The following is a 19,264-nucleotide window of genomic DNA, read 5'->3' as shown; positions in this document are numbered from 1 at the left end:
TGTCTCGGTTCTGTAGTCAAACAGTAAAGTAAGTTGTTCCAGACGCTTTCATTTTCTGCAAACAAAGCTGTGTTTGAGACGCCCACCTCCACATGCTGGGCGGGTTTGGGGAATATTTGGGGATTGAGCGTCAGGAGCTCAGATGCAATTTACCCTTGTACATGTAGGCACTGAAACAAGAGCTGTGCAAGAAGGAAAACTCAGAAAAACTCACTTTCTGTCAATACAGCATACATTGGGGAATTTATTGCCTCAGTTAACTGCATTTACCACCAGCACTGATTGGATATTCACTTAAATCCCAGCAAATTTCCCCTTTTTCCTTTTCCCTATTCAAGTTCTGTGGCCAGCGAGAAAATTACGGGTGAGGAAAATTTAAAGCAACACTCTTCCCTCTATTAATACATATCATCAAGGTGCCCTTGAGTTGTCAGCTTTATCCCATGATGCACTCTGTTTCTGTTCCAGACCGACATGATCATTAGTGACTGAGTGGTTTCAAAAGTAATTAGAAGCACTTAACCATATGTCAATATGTTTTATGTAATCTATCGTCCCAAATGAGCATTCTGAACTATTGCTTTAGACTTTGCTTTCCACCACCATCATTACGTTTGACAGACCTGGTGATCAATCAGAATGAAATACGTGAAACAAGACTTTTTGACAGTGTTTGAATACAACACTGCATATGACCTTGCCTTCAAGAATATGAGAAACAAAAGCACAACGGAAGTATATGCTCACACTCACACTCACACTCACACACACACACAGCTTCTCTGGCAGAGCAGACTCAAAAGCGGGACACAGACATAAATAACAATAAGCTTGTTTATTACACAAAGTGTAATAATGTGACCAAATATATCTTAACATATGTTAGCATTTATACTATATACATTTAGAAGTAAGAGCATCTTTTTTATTTTTAATTTATTTAGCACTTTTCAAACACACACTCAAACTGAGGTACGGTATTTACTGTATAGAATTTTATATTCAGGGTTCCTACAAATTTTTAAGATTTTTATGCCACTGAAAATTAAATTTAAGACCTATTTCACAATAACCAAAATTGAAGAAAAAAAGCTCGAAACAACTTTAATTTCTTAGCTTCAGGGTCAATTTTGGAACATAAAAAATCCCCAAGAAAACATCTCAGATATATTTCTCAAATATAACATTAAGGATTTTCTATCCATGCAGTTATTTGTTACTGATCAAGTTGAATTTTTTTGTTGGTCATTAACAAGATGTGGTTGCATTTAAGAACTCAGAGTCACATTTTAAGGCAAACTAATGATACTCTAAATGTAATCTGTAGTCTGCTTTGAGTTGCCAGACAGTGTATTTGAAATCGATTTTCACAAATATGTCCATCACTCACACACACACACACACACACACACACACACACACACACACACACACACACACACACACACACACACACACACACAGAGTCTACACTGCACCTCCTACATTCAAACACCTCTTCACACACACATACACTCATAGTCTCATAAAGTTTGGCAAGGTGTCACATAATGGGGATGATGAGTACTGAGGGGAGGAGGAACTCTTACATAATACTTTAGTCTGTGTGTGTGTGTTTGTGTGTGTGTGCGTGTGTGCGTGTGTGTTATTGTCCCAATAAGGCCATGGTTCTCCCAGTCGCTTCTGATGTTTATACTACAAAGATAGAAACACACACACACACACACACACACACACACACACACACACACACACACATATCCCCTAGAGAAGGAATTAGAGGAGAGGAAGGCAAGGAGAAACAGAGAGGAGAAAGAAGGGAACTGACGTGTTCATGCACAAGAATACTCTCTTTGGGTTTTTATCCATTTGCTCTACTGTTGGGAAACTAAAAGGTTGTGCGCGTGTGTGCGCATATATAATACACTTGGGTGTAAAAACTCTGTGGATGAATGTGTCTGTTCGACATGAATTTGTCAGAGTGTGTGACAGCGGAGTGAGGGACGGGGGAGCTGTATTATTAAGCCGATATTTCCCAGATGTTGGCCACACAGGGTAAACTAGAAATATAATCCTGGAGTGTATGTGACAGAGTGTGTATCTGTGTGTGAGAAAGATTCATAAAACGGGTACTGCTCCTCTCCACTTTCCCTCACTTCCTCCATTCCTTCACTCCTGCCCACCCCGTCTCCCCACTTTACTCACATTTCCTCTCATTATCCTCTCAGACAGACAAACGCCAGTTTCACACGAATGAATTCACACAAATGCCGTATCTGACAGTTCGCATCAAACTTCTTGTTTCTAGATAAAGGTCAGCAGATTTCAAACAATGATCCGAACTGTTCATACTTTTCATTTACCCTACATCTCATGAATTCTTACCTGCTCGTGGTACTCTATCCCCATGCTGAGAGTATTGACGAGGATGGCGATCATGATCCCTCGGTTGAAGTATTTACTTTCCACAATCCTCTTCAGTTTTTCCCTAAAGCCGACCCAGGCGTGAACAACTCCATTTTTGTACTCCACGACTCCTCGCCTTCTGCCCCGACATCGCCCACCTCTCAAATCCCCCGCCTGGAGAAAAGATGGGGAGATAAGTCGTGTATAGTGAGGTGCTAAAGGTGAAAAATTCTAAGTGAGGGTTTTAACATTCAGTAATTATTGCACTTTTAGAAAATCTACAAAATAATCAATAAAAACAGCTTTAAATAATAATATTTTTGATTTCAGCTGTTCAATTCCCCCTTCCGGTACATTTTTAAGTATTTTGAAAATACTCTGCTATGATAAATATTTTGGTTAACATGTTTTGCTCCACATGAAAGGTTAAAAAAATAAAAATTAAAAAAAAAAACTCTGAAAAGGGGTCAAAAGCACATCTTGTTGACAATTTCTTTATCTGGTCTCCGCCCCGCCCATTACTGCAGTAGGTTTCACTTTTATCAGTGCTAACTTTTAAAGTCTGCTCCCTCATTAATATTGGCTTTTGTATTTGTGACATACCTTATCTACGTAGCTTTCCCAGCGTATGTTTGATCTCAGATTTAAGGAAAGTGTGCAAACATCACTCCCTCCAGTAGAGGAACGTGAAAACACCTCTCTAGTGACTAACTTTGCACACATACAATTCTTAAAAAAAATAACATAGTGCCATGTTTTAAACACTTATACCAGTTTTGAATCACCGCTGTCATTAATGCCAAATCACCACTTCCACAACCTCCATCCTCTCTGTTTACCATCATCATTAGTGCACCCCTGTGCAGTCTGACCTGGGGGAAGTCGTGCAGCCCGTCAGCCTCTCCCCTGCCTCCCTCCAGGTCTCCCAGTTCCAGTTCCAAGGTCTCCAGGCTGCGGGCACACAGAGGGCAGCTGAGCAGCTCCAGGAGCAGAGGACTGGGCACCACGCCTGCCAGCTGGTACAGCAGCCTCTGGCGACCTGATGAGGAGAAACGGGTGGAAATGGTCAGAGCGGTCAAGGGGGGGATTCCTGGCTATCTTCATGTGCTGCTGTTGTCTCTTTAGCTTTACTGAAAGAGTCAAACATGATAGCTGATTTCTTTTTTCTTTTAACAGCCTTTTACGTGTTGTACCGTTTTCAATTGTGATTACTGTGTGCAAATATTGTATACATTAAAAAATGTATCTAAACTTGAGCCAAGTCAGTAGTTTCAAAGTTCTGACTATATATATATATATATATATATATATATATATATATATATATATATATATATATATATATATATATATATATATATATATATATATATATTACAATATCAAATCAAAGGTGATGTTTGCACTTTTACTACAAATAGTATAGGTGGAGGTACTTTTTTTAAGCCCTGATTTGTGCTGTAAGTCTTCTTTAACAACCTTTTGCTACTAAGGTGCAGTAAATGAGCAGCCTGAGAGGCGAAACACAGGGCAAAAAAGTCTGCAAATCATTCCCTGCAAAGCACTCCTTGCTGCTTGTTAAGCTTGTTGCTGTGAGTGCTGGATAATTCAAGGTGACTGGGATGAGTGCAACAATTTCTCTTCTTTTTCATTTCAATTATGGTGGCAGACAGTCAGAACACAATATTCAGAGAAACTCTGGCAAAGGAAATCAATCTGAAACAATAAACATGAGTAAGACAAAAATATGGTTTTGAGAAGTAAGGGGGAAAAGTCCTCCTCAACACAAGTGGAAATCACAAACGACGACAGCTCATCAAAAACAGCAGCTTGGTCAGTGGCCCTATGCTTCAAACTATGATGCTCTGGGTTCCCTTCTGGCACCAGTTTTGGACACTCTCTTGCATGTCACATTTTCACCTTGCCTATCTAGCTGTCGGATTAATAAAGTCAAAAATGGTAAAAAAAATAATAATAATAATAATAATCTAATAAATAAATAAAAAAATAAGGTTCAGGCAACACAACTACTTGTTTAAGTTTGGAAAAAAGATCACGGTTTGGGTTCAAGTAACTATTTGTTACGTGCCCGAGAAAGAGATCGGGCTGATATTACACTGTTTGGCGCATGTACTGTAGTTCTATGTTTAATTCACCAGTAAATTTCTCCCACAATGTAGGTTTATGAACTTTCCATCTCCAGTAAACAGGAAAATACACTTGTGTTTACACTTGTAAACTGTATCATTCTATATTTAAAAGAGAAACAAAGACAGCATGACATAAAGGTATGGTGATAAAACTGTAAGAACATACTGTAAGTGAAATGCTGCATGAAGTGCTAAAGGGAAGTCCTATCTCAGCAGAGAGCCAAAACAAGCTGGTTTCTGCAGTGAGTGCTGCGAGCTCGCCCACAGTAGAGTACCGTACGAGACCCTGGCTGACTCCTCTCACCCTGTGTTCTCTGACTACATCCTGTTAAAACAAGTATGAAGGAACTAGACTGCAGCTAAACATGATTTCTGGAAACATCAGCTCTTCAAGCCCAGCTTCAACTGCACACATTGTTGTTTACAAAGCTATCTAATACCTCAAGCTAGAAAAAGGGATGCGAGAGTTGTCATCACATTTCATTGCCTTTTATAATATCTTGAATATTGCTGCTATTAAATTAATTTCCGTGTCTATTTATCTAACTGTTTTGACTCCAACTTTTGACAGATTGTTTGCAATCTCCCAAATTCTTTTAGCAAATGCCTTCAAGGGGCAAAATATTTGTCTTGCAAAAAGCTTGTTCAAATTCATCCCAACCCCACATCACCTATTATTACATTAAGTTAGATTAAATTACATTAAAGTCAAATTAGATTTGAGAGCCCCAGACTTGAAAAAAAATATTCCCAAGATCAGTATAAAGGGGCTATTCAACCAAAAACAGCATTAAAAGTCTAATCCCATTACACTGCAAGGCTTAGCAGAGATTGAGTCATCTGACAAAACTGAAAGCAAACATCGAGAAACTACAGATACAGAGATGTCTGATGGTGACTGGAGACAGTTCGCTCATTTAGATTTCAGCTGTGAACCACTAAATTGTTGTCCATTAAAGCCTTTTTAAAATGTGTGATCTTCAGCACACATTAGGAGTGCTTCTCTCACTCCCCAAAGGAATTATATTGACTGCAGATCAAACATGCATTGACTGTTTAACACGTTGATCACGCTTGTGGTGTGTTTAAGGCTTTTTCAGCACTCTTCCTCATCACTGTCTACACTTTATTTATCACGTGTCTCACAGTAACTCTTTGCTAAAGGAGGAACTAATTCATGTGCACTTAATTATGTTTGGAGCGTGGGCAGCCAGCAGTGTGTAAAAGTGTGTGTGCTCATTAGCCATCTTACTTCATTAGGATAAAACAGGCAAATCTATCACACAGGTTATCACACCAGCTAGACTGACTATTATCCAGATAATGACATTTTAAATTTAATGTGTGGCTCATGAAAGAGTACATTCTTTATAGATCAGATCTTTAGATCTTTATACGTCAACGTTTTGCAAGTAACAAGTCTCAAATCTTTGCACTCGAGTCAAGTTCCATCTCAAGTCAATTCAGTCCCAAATCTAAACTTTGAGCTATGAGTGCAAAACAAGCCATAATCCACTCCTCAACTAATGTGAGGCCAATATTTTCTTTAGGTAATTTGAGTTGGTTAAAAATATTAGTAGAATATTTATTTTCATTAAGCATGTAAACAGCTTAGTAGGAATATTGTACTCATCAGAGTTGTGGTAAAAAATGGAATATTTTATGCATGTGCATGTACATGTAAACGATGTCTCACCCTCCTAGGCTTACTTCTAAATCTGAATCTTTCACACTATATGGTTTTCTACTAAAATCCATCTGTTTCTATGTTATTTTGCCTTCTTTTCTTCCCTCCTCAATTCCCCACACACTGTGCTCATTCCCTCAATCCTCCCCTTTATCCACCTCTCTGCACTGATGACTGTAGCACTCCAGACATGGATTTCCTGTCAGGACTCTGTAAGTGCTGCCTGAGTCACATGCACACACACAACAAATGTAGCTAGAGGCTACCTCAGGTCAAACTTGGGATGAGGACAGATGTATTTGCTAAATGGTAGAGCAAGAAATGAAGATGAAAACAAAAGTGTGAGCACAAAAATATAATGGAGCCTGAGGGAAATCCAGAGCGTCAAGTACAGATTGAGAAGGGGAATTACAGGAGAGTGAAACCCATTAAAAAGACAAGCCTAAGAGAAAACAGAGTAAAAAAAAAAAAATTAAATACTTGCTCCACTTGGAAGAATAACAGGATTTGTGAACCTTAAAAGGGGTATGTTTGATGGATTAATTTACATGTATTAAAGTGCTTGTTTTTGCCATTGTCAGGCTCAGATTGTTATTGTGACTGTCTTATAACATTTGAGAAGACCCTACAGAGAAATTATACCTTTTTGTACCTTTTTCTTGTTACGGTCTGTTTTATGCCCAGGTCTTAATAATAGGAAGTCTTTTTTTTCTTGCACAAGTTGAAGAGCAAATAAGTTGGAAAGACTTGTACACATAACAGAATGGAACTAAGCAAAAGCTATGGAAAAAGGTTTCATTCCTCAGCATTTTGTCCATAACATGAAAAGATATTTATGATAATAAGCACTTTAAATGCACATAAACTGATGGGGCACACCTGTCCCAAGCGGTTATATTGCAGCCTGTTCTGCCTCAGCCAGGTTTAGAACTCTCTATTAATACTGGACCTGTGAGTTTGTGTGTCTGTGCACAGTGTGTGTGTGTGTGTGTGTGTGTGTGTGTGTGTGTGTGTGTGTGTGTGTGTGTGTGTGTGTGTGTGTGTGTCTTACTGTGTTGTCCCATGAGCTGGTAGAGTTTGTTCAGTGTCTCTGAGTGTTCAGACGCTGGGTGGTTTGGTGGGTGCTGCTCTGGACTGTGTCCACACTGCTGGGAGTGCGGCGGCGGCGTCTTACTGCTGTAGCTGCACACAAACGACGGCAGGATGGTAGGATAGTTCATCCCCCCGTTCAGTCGCCCAAGCAATGCCCCCATGCCCTGGGTGACAATGGACGGGTTGCCACCACCACCACTGCTATTTCCATTTGTACTTCCTCTCCGCACAGGAAGCGTCTTCATCTCTAGCTCCTCGCCTCCTTCTCCATCCGTGTGCTCGGCGGATGCCACGGTGATGGTGTGCTGCCCCCCATTGCTGAGGCGACAGTGCTGGTGCTGATGGTGCTGCAGAAGGTTGTGGATTGGTCTCAACCACAGTGCGCTACCCGGGCCTAAGCCTCCGCAGGCCCTGCTGGAGCTGTGGCCGTGTCCATTACCCCCGCCGTTACTGCCTCCGCCACTGCCGTTAGGATTCACCTTTTTACGCCGTTTACTGGTCAAAGGACAGGAGACAATGATTAATAACTGAACATGGATGGATAAAATATTATAAGCAGGTTTAAAGAAAGCTGTAAAATGTATTCTTCACGTGACTCAACAATTTCGGGCAGTATGCATACTAATTCTGTGAAATACAAATAACCAAAGCACACTAACGCAATTATTAGATTCTCATAACAACACACATTTTAGTTGCCCCAAATGACTCATACAATGTTGCAAATAGACACAGGAGGACCAGCAAAAACTATGAACTGCTGGGGATAGCCACGATTAATTAAACATGGGGGAAAATGGTGATTACAATTTAAATAAAGGGAATTTCTGCTGATATTTCTGACAGTCTTCCTCTTAATATTGCAGAAAATCTACAAGCATGTGTAAAATAAAAATAAAAAATACTCCTCACTGGATGATTACTGAACACAGAGTTTCCCACACATGCATTTATTTATGGCGGCCTGCCACAATTAAAACATCTGCTGGACCGTCATTAGGAGTGCTGTTGGAATATGTAACATTCAGTCTACTCTGCACCGCATTCATGGAGTACAGAAAGCACTCTGGGCTTGGATGGAGCAGAAAAATGTTAGCATCAGTAAGTATGAAACTTTTTTGTTCTCTGCATTGGGTCCAAAGGTTTGCTTTCACTCGTCTCTGCAGCAGCTGCTCTTTTTATCCATTGTGCTGATCAGCTGTTCTGATTGGACTAACTGATCAATTCCTAACCCACAACTCAAACCTTACAAACTGCTGCTGTGGAAAAAGGAACTAATTAAAAGTTAAGCCAGAGCTGCATTAACAGACCTGCAAAACCCTCTAAATTTCTACAGGGGGTACAGAATGATACAAGTAGAAGCCACTCCTAAGCACAAACAAACACATTTTAAAACAAAAACAAAAACAAAAACAAAACAAAACAAAACAAAACAAAACAAAACAAAACAAAACAAAACAAAACAAAACAAAACAAAACAAAACAAAAAAAACAGAAAGTTTGCCTCCATCCAACCTGTTGTCAGCTACTACCACATATTGATTTTAATTTTGTGGAAAACAAAAAAATGTTAGTTTAACATCATGTCATCTGTATTTGACTAGATATTTCTGGAAAAAAGAAATAAATAATATCACCAAAAACAGCCTCATATCTCACCTGTGCCACCCGGAGTATATCCTCTGCAGCCTGCGTGTGAACTTGCGATAAAGGTGGCTGATGTAGCGTAGCATCTCCTCGTAGCAGGAGCCCGGTTCACTATAGCTGGCGAGTGTGGAGTCGTTGGACATGTAGCGAGCGCGCTGCTCCCTCATCAGGGCGTTCTCCCTTTGCTTCGTCTCGGAGAACTGGGTGGCGATGACCACGAGGCACAAGTTGATCATGAAGAAAGAGCCCACCTGGTCGCGGAGTTATAAAGAATTGGGTCATAAAGCTGTGGCAAATTGATAATAATATAGGAAGAGTTGGGTTAACTGTCCTCCCACAAACCTACTCTTCGAAAGTGCTGTTATATCTGTGGAATCTTTCCTGCTCTCTTACTGTTCAAATCGAACACTGTGGCTACTTCATCAATATTTTATTTAAGGAACGGCTCATCCCTCAAGGTGTTAAAAGTGTAATAAAACACTGTGTCAACAAGAAACCGATTAGGGCTCATGTATTATTAAGATGCAGCCTGTTGCAGGATCCTGGGGTGATAAAACTGACTTTGGTTTTATCACTGCATGGAAATTTTAAAATCTAAATCATGCTCTGATGAGATGGCCTTGACAGGGAGTTAGAAATATCTATCAAGTCTAGAAAGAAATGTCTGTTTAACAGGCCATTACTGAGTGTTACAGAAAGGGCGACAGGAAATTAGATGAGCACTTTCTCCATCTTTTGAAAAAATTATTTTCTCTCTGTCTCACCCACTGTCTAAATGGATCAATTTGTTTTTCTTCCAGCCTTTCGTCCACTCCCCCTTCTCTTCTCTTTCTCACCAATTTTTCTCCTCCCTCTGTCCCCCTCCGAATACATAATAAGCACTTTGACATCAATCGACTGGCAGGCAAGGAGCTCATACAGCATTGTGAAATATAGCCAAAGCTGGGATCTTTGAAAACCCCTACCACAGCGCGATAAGAGTGAACTTGTACACGATAAGAAGCAAGCGAGGTTGAACAGAGGGGAGTTGTGCTCCAAGCAGAGTTTTTGGTGGTTTGACTTAGAAAGGTTATTCTGGCTTTTCCGAGGCAGGACTCAAATGTAACTGCACAAAAATATCTATCAGGAGCAACACGTTATACATATGCATGCAAGCTGAGCTGAAGACTGTTTAGAGTCGTATAAAGAGGAGCACGGTCAAAGAAATGCATGTCAGAGAGTTCAGAGTGATTCTGTTGCAAAATAGTAGAAATAAATTCAATGGCAAGCATAGCTTAAAGGTCCAGTGTGTAGGATTTAGGGGAATATATTGGCAGAAATGGAATATAGTATATAAATGTTTTTTGTAATGTATAATCATCTGAAAATAAGATTTTTTGTTGTTGTTTTAATTAACTTAGAATTAGCCATTTTTTTATATATAAGAAATAGGTCCACGTCCACAAAGATCACCATATTTCACTACCATGTTTCTACAGTAGCCCAGACAAACCAAACATCGGCTCTAGATGGAACCAATTGTATCTTAGCATCAGTCAGCATAGCTAGTAGCCCCTCCGTGACAAGTGAGTTGGAAAAACACAGATTTTTTTAAACATGAAACTGCTTTAATCTTTGTTTTTTTACCAGTTTTAATCATCTGGTCCATTTGTTTTGGAGAGGAAGAGGACTCTGTGAACAATTCTGCTCACAATAAATATCCTCTGCACAATTAAGACTGAAGGATTTCTAAGCGGGGGAAGTTTTAGCTGGTTGCAATCTGCAATCCTCACCACTAGATGTCACTCAATCCCCCTAAACATTAATGTTCCTATAGCACATATACTGTTCCTATAGCACATATTCTGAACCACGTCCTACTTGTTATTCATGTGCATAACTTGACTTTACAGATGGCTGATACTCAACATAAAAAGCCAAGTAATTTAAAAAAATAAAAAACTATAGCAAGGATTACAGAGACAAATTGGGTTTAGGCTCATTAAATGCTGGAGTGGCTTTTGCATGGTTCGGTTTCAAACAAGACCCATGCTGGTCCATGAAGATCTGGGCCAGGTATTTTGGACCCAATCTAAAGTGCAGATTTTAATTAATTTTGTTACTATTTTGGAACTTTTTGAGTCCTATCAACATATTCAAATATCAAGAAAGGTTGTTGACAAAAAAAAGGAAATAAATACAGGGAGGTACTTACGATAATGAGCAGTATAAAATATATAAAATTGTAGAAGGAGTGAGCATCCATGACATAGTACATGATATCAACCCATCCCTCCAGTGTGATGACCTGGTGGTGAGGACAAAAAGACACAGAGAGACAGACTTTGTATTATAATGATCAGGCAAGTAGAAATAAACATTCTTTTGTGGCTTTGCCCACTGCTTCTTAAAAAACATATGACAAACACACCCACGCAAGCACACACACAAACACAAACACAGACACACAAAGACACTTAAAGTGCACAGCCATCAGATGCAGTACATTTCAAATTCAGTTTTTAATGGCAATTCCTCTGAAAAAAAAGCCTGTGGTCTCCCTGGTGTGTGTGTGTGTGTGTGTGTGTGTGTGTGTGTGTGTGTGTGTGTGTGTGTGTGCGCGCACGCACTAGGGGACTGACGCAGCTCTTTCATGTAGCCACTATGCTAATGAGCAGTCGAGATGCTGAGACCTGAAAGCGGTGGCTCAGCTCAACCAAGCCGATAATACACTCACACCTCAACGTTTAACACCTCAGCTAGCATAACACATTACAACTCAAACTGCCAGAGCAAAAACGGCATGAGGCGAACACACGCTAAACAAATGTCCAAACACACATGTCAACAGGCACATGCATGGACACATTCCTGTGTTTGCATTATGAATCCTAGTTGGACAAAGCTGCCAAAAAACAGACACAGCAGAAGAATATATGCACATACACACACAAACAGCCTCAGAGGACACTAATCCGCTCTCTCCTGAAGTGCTCTCCTTGCACCAGATTAACAAGGGAGCAGAGGATTCTCATTTCTGAGCTACCTGTAAAATGTAATAATTATGCAGCTTTTTATTCTATAGAAACAGTCAGAGTGCACAAACAGCCATTCAATCAAACATATATCTCGTGAACTAAACTGACAATTAACATAAGTGGAAAGCCAGACGACCATCTATCAAGTTTCTCCCAAGTGGCAACATCCCGGACTCAAAAATGAAGCCAGTGCTTAAGTGCCAAAAACTGCAGTTCCTCTAATGGCCACATGAGTGACTCGCAGTTTCAAATGACTGTGACTTATCAGGACTAGAGGTAATTCAAATAAAAAGTTCATTCAGTTCCTTGTCTTTAAACATGATTTCTGCCTCAGTCACATCAGAAAGACTTTCATTGCTGCTGACTGCTGACCAGAATTAAGATTTCTATGTCTATTTTCATTATTTTTATTTAATAACATTACTTTGTTAATATAGCTGTTTTAATCTACCTCAGATTTGTGAAATATTCTTTTGTTTGGAAAATGTTCTGTTAAATTACAGTTAACATTATAGGTTCTTTAACTTTCCCTCAGGAGCAAAAACAAGCCTTTAAACTTAAAAGAAACAATGATAAATGTGAAACATTTTATCAGTCTAACATTCTTAGCCATATCGCCCAGCCCGAGAGGATTCTCACCTGACGCTGGCTTAATTTAAGAGAGGACACAAACACGATGACCTGAACAAATCACTCACTGACCCAGCCCCCCGTGAAGATCAGCAGCAGCCGGCAACGCATCGAGTCCTGTAATTCATGCTAATGACATTAATGACACATATGTGGAGCAGAGATCACGTTCTCAGCTGTCGTTGGATAATGACTTATCTAACACACTGTTCTTGATTCATAATGGACAGTGTAACTGAACTAGTGTGTGTATGTGTATATACGATCAATAGTCATTAACCTGTAGGTTGATAGAAACAGTGGCCTGATAACCCAGAGATGCCTTTGCCCTCCTTGTCATCCTTTTTCTTTCTACTCTACTTCTTCATAAATCATCCACTCTTTCTCTCTCTCTTTTTTTAACAAATCATTCCTTCACTCTAAGCTCTTCTCTTTACAGTATTGGCAGAAGTAAGTCTATCACTTGGTTCTTAAGCCAAGGGTCACAACTGGGTTTGACTGACATCCCCACATAAAATCAATTGTTATCACAAACTAGGCGGGACTCAATCAACCTGAAGACTCAGTCGCGGTGGGTACCCAACGTGACTTGTTAACAGCTTGCTGTTCTCTGCAGGAGTCCCAGGGTAACCCTGAATTAACTCAATTTGGAACCATGGGCTGAAATGTTTCAGAATGCTGCGCTGAAATGTATAATTCATGTTCTTTATATTTACAGATACTGAGGGAATAAGACTGTGGACTGGGATAACAAGCCAAGCAACTCATTTAACATTCAATGGAGCCTTCTTGTTTTTTCAACATTCTTTCTACCCCTGTCTGGTTCCCAGTCACTTTTATTTAAGTCTCATTTTCACCCTTTTTTACTCATTGATTATATTCATATTTGCTCCTGTCAACAAATAGTCTGTATTGGTGCGTTATTAATATACATTACTATACACTCTTTATTGACAAATACTTATATTAAATTCCAATATATTTTTGCCTCCAAACTGTGGAGGAATTTCCAACTTAATGTTCCATGTATTATTATTTACATGCAACAAGTTTCTCACACATTGATTTATTAATGGTTGCCTGTCATCTCTTTTTAGGGCTGGACCAAATGCATAGCACTGCTGGAAACCCCCCCCCAAAACAAATATATATATATAGTTTTGTTTTTTTCTTTTTTTTCGGTTACTCGTGCCACACCCACTCACCTCATTTGTTGTTGTGAAAAACATTTGACTTTGCTTTCTAGTGCCATCTCATAGGTGTATCTACGCCATCATAAAGGACACGTGGTAGTATGAGGACAGTGATAATTACAACGTTTGAATTGGATGTAGCTATTTTCATACATAAAGGGAGTATAAATGAGCCTTAAACGTTTGCATTTACTCATCTCTGCAGCAGCACCTCCATCAGATCAATTATCAACCTCGCAACTCATTAAGATTTCCATGTGTGCTGCATTCACAGACTCACAAAACCTCTGAATTTAGAGTGTGTTCGGAAATACTCACAAACAGGACTGTTCGACCATAAGAAGCAGTTGATAAAAACATCACTACACCTGCAGGTAGCAGCAGCGACTCCAGACTGTAGAGACACATTATTATCTGGCAACTATAAACCCACCACTAATACATACAAATTTTCAAATTATCATTTGCACCGACCACTTAAACACTGGCAGTTACTGCAGATCATAAAATACACAAACATATCTCAAATACCTGGCTAAAACACTAATCTCATCTAAGACTCAAAGTGCTGTTTGCTAAACCACCAGGAACGAAAAAAGAAATCAAGAAAATCTAATCTTTAAAGCCTCTAACTGCGAGCTCAGACCACACACACACACACACACACACACACACACACACACACACACACACACACACACACACACACACAAACTGTAAAGTTGTGAGTGCCTATCGGGGATTAGTATGTCTGTGTGTATTTGTGTGTGTGCGTCTTGAGTATTTGTGCTGTTTGGTGTAATTTGAAGGTAAGACTCTTTTTGAGAAAGTCATGTTGAGCAAGTCCAAGTCTATTGGAAGCAGAGACAGATCTATCAGCGGCTCCTGGACAGATCTATTAGGAGGGAATTCATATCACAACAGCGCAGACACTATTAGCACAAAGAGTGTGATAAGGAAAAGCCTGTCATGGTTTCCCCGGGGAGCTCGAATCAGCCAGAGGGGGAAAAAAAAATACTATTTCATAACCAGCGAGTTAAAGGGGAAATGGCTTTGGGATCATGATACATGACCCTCTGATGGCGTGAGAGGAGGAATTTCAAAAAGGATGACAAAAAAAATCAACACACCTGAATTGTTTTGTTTTGTGTATGTGAAGAAATAGCATTTTTTCACTAGCCTGACATCTGTAATCACCTCTTCATCACTGTCTTCTTGGTAAAACCTTAATTTTATAACCATCCATGCATGCAGAAGAAACTAATCTACCTTCCCATTGGGCTTTAAGTCTATTGGGATGTCCACAAACCATGAAAACTCTTAGCTGTAAGCTCACAGACCAGTCAGGCATATCTTTCAGCACTCTGCTAAAAACTCCCATGTTTCTGCTTCCACATCCTTTCTGCACCATCACCCCTCCTTACCTGGAATATGGCTATCCAGGCGTAGCCGATATTGTCAAAGTTGACAGCCCCCTTGTGAGGGTTGCGTTCCCCGGGACGACACGCATTATAGTACTGGTTCCAGTTAACACAGCCGTTAACACTGGCACCACCCATCGCAGACCCCGATCCAATTAGAGCTGAACTTTGGTGGGGAGCAGCCAATGAGCACTCGGCCCCGCCCTCTGTGTGAGGCGGCACACTGTTGCAGCGCAGCATCCCGTTCTCGCGGGGAGCCGAGCAGATGAACGGGCTGTCTTCACCTTCTTCTGGCATGTAATAATCGCTTATGGACAAGTTGTACATTCTGGAAAGAGAATTAAAAAAACAAATGGCTGTTGTTACAATACATTAAATATGGATACATTTAGCTTTTACTTTGTTTGTATGCATGTTTGTTGTTGCTACAAGTTCTATAGTTGGTCATATAAGCAATATACTGCAGATAAACTGAGAATTGGCTCATGTTGCGAGGAAAGAACCGGTTTCACATAAAATACAGAATGTATTTTGTGATAGGAAGCAGGACAAACTGATTTGCAATCATTCAATAATGCGTTACTCGTTGTCTCAAGGTTTAGAAGGCTTGCATAGAAAAGAGAAATACACAAATCCCCTTCAGGACATTGACTGTGAAATATACATAATCCCTTTACTTTCTTAGAAAATTACAAAACATTGTTTGCACTTCTTGCAGTAAGAAAGCTTTTTTTTTAATGCTCCTATTGTTCCCTTCACCAATAGGAAGGTTCAAATTATCCTTTGGGGTAGTAAAGCTACAATAGGTCACTATTATAAAAAAAAAAAAAAAACCACTTTGTGTCATATTGTCATATCCCGATAGTAGTACACAAGATAGTTAATCTGTGAAAAAAATAGTTTCCTCTGTCTCCTCCTAGTGCTGCTTATGACATTTACAAGAATCTACTACACCTAAACAAAAATATTTCTTCAGAGTCAAGGAGTCTTAAACACTTTGTCAATCACTGCTCATGCACACGCTGCACTGCCATCAAAAGGCAAAGGCAAAGAAGAGTTAACAGTCGAATACAGATGACAAAAAGCAACCTAAAGAAAGAGTTAATTCAAGCCCAAGCCGGCAAAACTGATCCTGTTCCCGGGATAGGTTTATCTACATATTCAATAATATTTTTCTTAACTTAAAGAGGTTTGTGATCCCGTTCCAGGGATTGGTTTTGATCGAATCCTGGTACCATGGCTCTTTTGATATCTGACAAGCTGGGCTGATGTTTAGTCTTGTTTTATCTGTTAGCTCATTCCTTTTAGCTCATAGTTTATTTGACTTTACCATGTACACTGTTGTCTGCAGTGCAGTGTGCACACAAGCATTGATCAACATTTGTTAGAAACTCCTCCTAACCCTGATTGGATGATTTTGTTCGCGGTGGATTCTTGTAAGAGCCATTGGAAGCACTAGGATGAACCAAGTCACAGATTATCTGTGTCATGTGCTACTGTCAGGATATAGTGAAAGTTTAAGCAAATATGACAAAAAGTTGTCATTTTTTAATAGAGGTTATAAACTTTAGCTTAAAGTTGATTTCCCAGACAGAAACCTGAATTACATGTTAGCAAACAGCGTGATCAATGACAGCTGATGTATTAGCGAGCTTATCAAATAGGCACACATCCAATCACAGATGTTATCTTTGAATTTGCCACAAAACACCTCCAGCGAGAAAGACCAACTAATACTCCCACGCTATTTTCACACTGCATCTCCACTTAGACTGTGTGTTCTCTTCTCCCACAGCATCTCAATCACTGATTTACAATCCTCTGAACAACAGAGTAATGGGGTAGATGAACCCTCTATCTTATAATTGCTTAGTAGTTAAAAAATGAAACTACAGCTGCAACCAACAGAGCAGAGTATGATAAAGACTTAAGCTGAATGCTGTGGACACTTCAGCCAAAACTGCAGCTTGCAGGAATTTGGTTAAAACTGTCCCCACTGTGTCTCATCTATTCATCAATTAGTTCTACCTTATAGAAAGGATATTACAGTTAGGCTCAATCTCATGTTGGCTGCGAGTGTCCATTCAACATCTGATTTGCAAAATCAAAGCTATCCCAAAGTGGCATAGCTAAAAAAATGCCTATTATTTTGAGGTTATTTTGTATTTAAAGTGAAACAGTACCTACAAATCTGACGGAGCAAGGTATCTATCACTTCCATAGTGACAGCTGTTTCCGACTCACAGTTAAAAGTGCATCCCACGGTTTACCTGCTTATTTATATCCTCCTTTAAAGTGGAGAGCTCTCCACAGCAGTAAGTGTGCCTTTATGTGGAGTGACAGTGCTGAAGTAGTAGAGAGGGACCAGTTTGGGAAAGGGTTGTACTCTTTGCCAGAATGTCGTCTGATTGACTCCAATTATGTTTCAGCCAGTCCGTATTTTTCCCTGTAACCTGCTGGCTTGATTTCTTTCAAAAACAAGCGACAAAAGCAATGAGCAACTTAGGAGGAAACAAACTCAAAATTAGCAAGAAATCAGTAAAAAGAACAAGAAAATTAGCTGAAAAATAACAAATTTAATTAAAATTTTAATTTTAATTTTAATTTTCAATTTTTTAATTTTAAATATAGTTTTCTGGACATTTTTCCTAGCTTTTTTAAAATATAATTTTCAAAAACATACTTCTTTGTTGCAATTTGCGGATCATTTCTTGCCTACTTGCTCTTTGCCCTTTCCCCCATGTTTTTGAAAGAAATAAAAACAATTTGCTCGGGGCACAAAGGTTTAAACATTTGTGAAAGGCAACTGAATCCAGCACAAGAAAAATGAGGTTGTTCCAGGTTTCAGTAGGTTGATGTGTATATTTACACTGCTGGATATCATGTAAACCCCCCCCTTGGGGTCAGGTCTTATAACATATAATGATTTGTTATGATTTATTTATCAAAATTATTTGGTATTTGTAATCTGAATCTGTAAATTAACCAGCATTTTAAGTTTTCAGATGTACATAATGAAGTAAAGAGTCAAATGTTCCCCTCTGAAATGTGGTAGAGTAGAAGTATAAAGCTGCATAAAATGGAAATACTCAAATAAAATACAAGCACCTGAAAGTTTTACTTCAGTGCAGTAGTTGAGTAAATGCAGTACATCACTGATAATCAGGATTCATATCGTACTGGAGGTCAGACAACCATTTGTTCAGTGAGAGAAAACACAGCAGTCTCGCCTATGAAAAATTAAGCTGCTGTTCTCTTTCTGTCTTTCTCTCTTACACACAGGAAGGGCTCAGCAACATCGACTCTGGTACAATTTGTACCATTACATCAAAACAGAATTAGTTCAAGGATGTCTAAGTGACATTTTTGGCTTCCTGGGGTTGTGGACACTGAAGCAATTTTTCTTTCTCTTTTGCATAATTCTAACCCCCAAGGCTAAATTGGTGACTCTGCTATTTTTTTCCTGTCTGTGTGTGTGTGCATGTGTGCCTGTTTGTCTTGTTTGGGGGATACTGGTTCTTGCTTTTCTCTTATGAGATGTATTTTATTCATCACGCAACAAGATAAGATACTGGGAGCATGGGTTTATCTAATATATTCATAATGAGTGCAGTGTGGAAGGAAACACAGCTTTGTCTTTTTGTGTCATTTTTACCAAATCGGTGCCTTGTCAGTGTTTTTCTCCATTTTGGATCTGTCAAAATGTAAATTTTAATTCTGTCAATCTGGTAAAACCCAGATAAGATTTAAATCTATTTGGGAACTTCATCACTTCATTCCTGAGAGTTTCAAATGTTTATTTCTGTTGAATAATTTCCTGTTATGCTTATTCCTCATCCAAAGTTGTGGCATTATTTGGTGTGATCACTTTTCACAAACTAATTTCCCACAAGCCTACATCTGGCATTTCTTTTTGTAATATATTCCAGCTATACTTTAAACCATCTTAAAATACAAGAACCACATCATCTGCAAAGAAGAGGAGTTTCATTTCTGCATATTACAACATTAGAACTGGTGC

At 39.3% G+C, this 19,264-nt stretch overlaps 1 protein-coding gene across 3 annotated transcripts in view; it reads right to left on the bottom strand.

Moving 5' to 3' along the window:
• cacna1ha (calcium voltage-gated channel subunit alpha1 Ha) overlaps positions 1-19,264 on the bottom strand; it is a 143,577-nt gene that overhangs the window by 40,033 nt on the left and 84,280 nt on the right. For all 3 annotated transcript variants that reach the window (XM_088090979.1, XM_088090977.1, XM_088090978.1), the window contains exons 7-12: positions 15,247-15,571; positions 11,177-11,269; positions 8,995-9,233; positions 7,295-7,830; positions 3,279-3,445; positions 2,386-2,580 (exon numbers count right to left, since the gene is read on the bottom strand). In XM_088090979.1, coding sequence (XP_087947105.1) covers positions 2,386-2,580; positions 3,279-3,445; positions 7,295-7,830; positions 8,995-9,233; positions 11,177-11,269; positions 15,247-15,571 — 1,555 coding nt within the window. The remainder of the gene's footprint in view (positions 1-2,385; positions 2,581-3,278; positions 3,446-7,294; positions 7,831-8,994; positions 9,234-11,176; positions 11,270-15,246; positions 15,572-19,264) is intronic.

The sequence above is a fragment of the Plectropomus leopardus genome, chromosome 18 (assembly GCF_026936395.1).
Source record: "Plectropomus leopardus strain MGB_pleo_1.0 chromosome 18, ASM2693639v1, whole genome shotgun sequence".
In the NCBI taxonomy this organism is placed as follows: domain Eukaryota; kingdom Metazoa; phylum Chordata; class Actinopteri; order Perciformes; family Serranidae; genus Plectropomus; species Plectropomus leopardus.
Note: the sequence above shows the minus strand (reverse complement) of the source record. Positions and strands in the feature narration are given on the sequence as shown.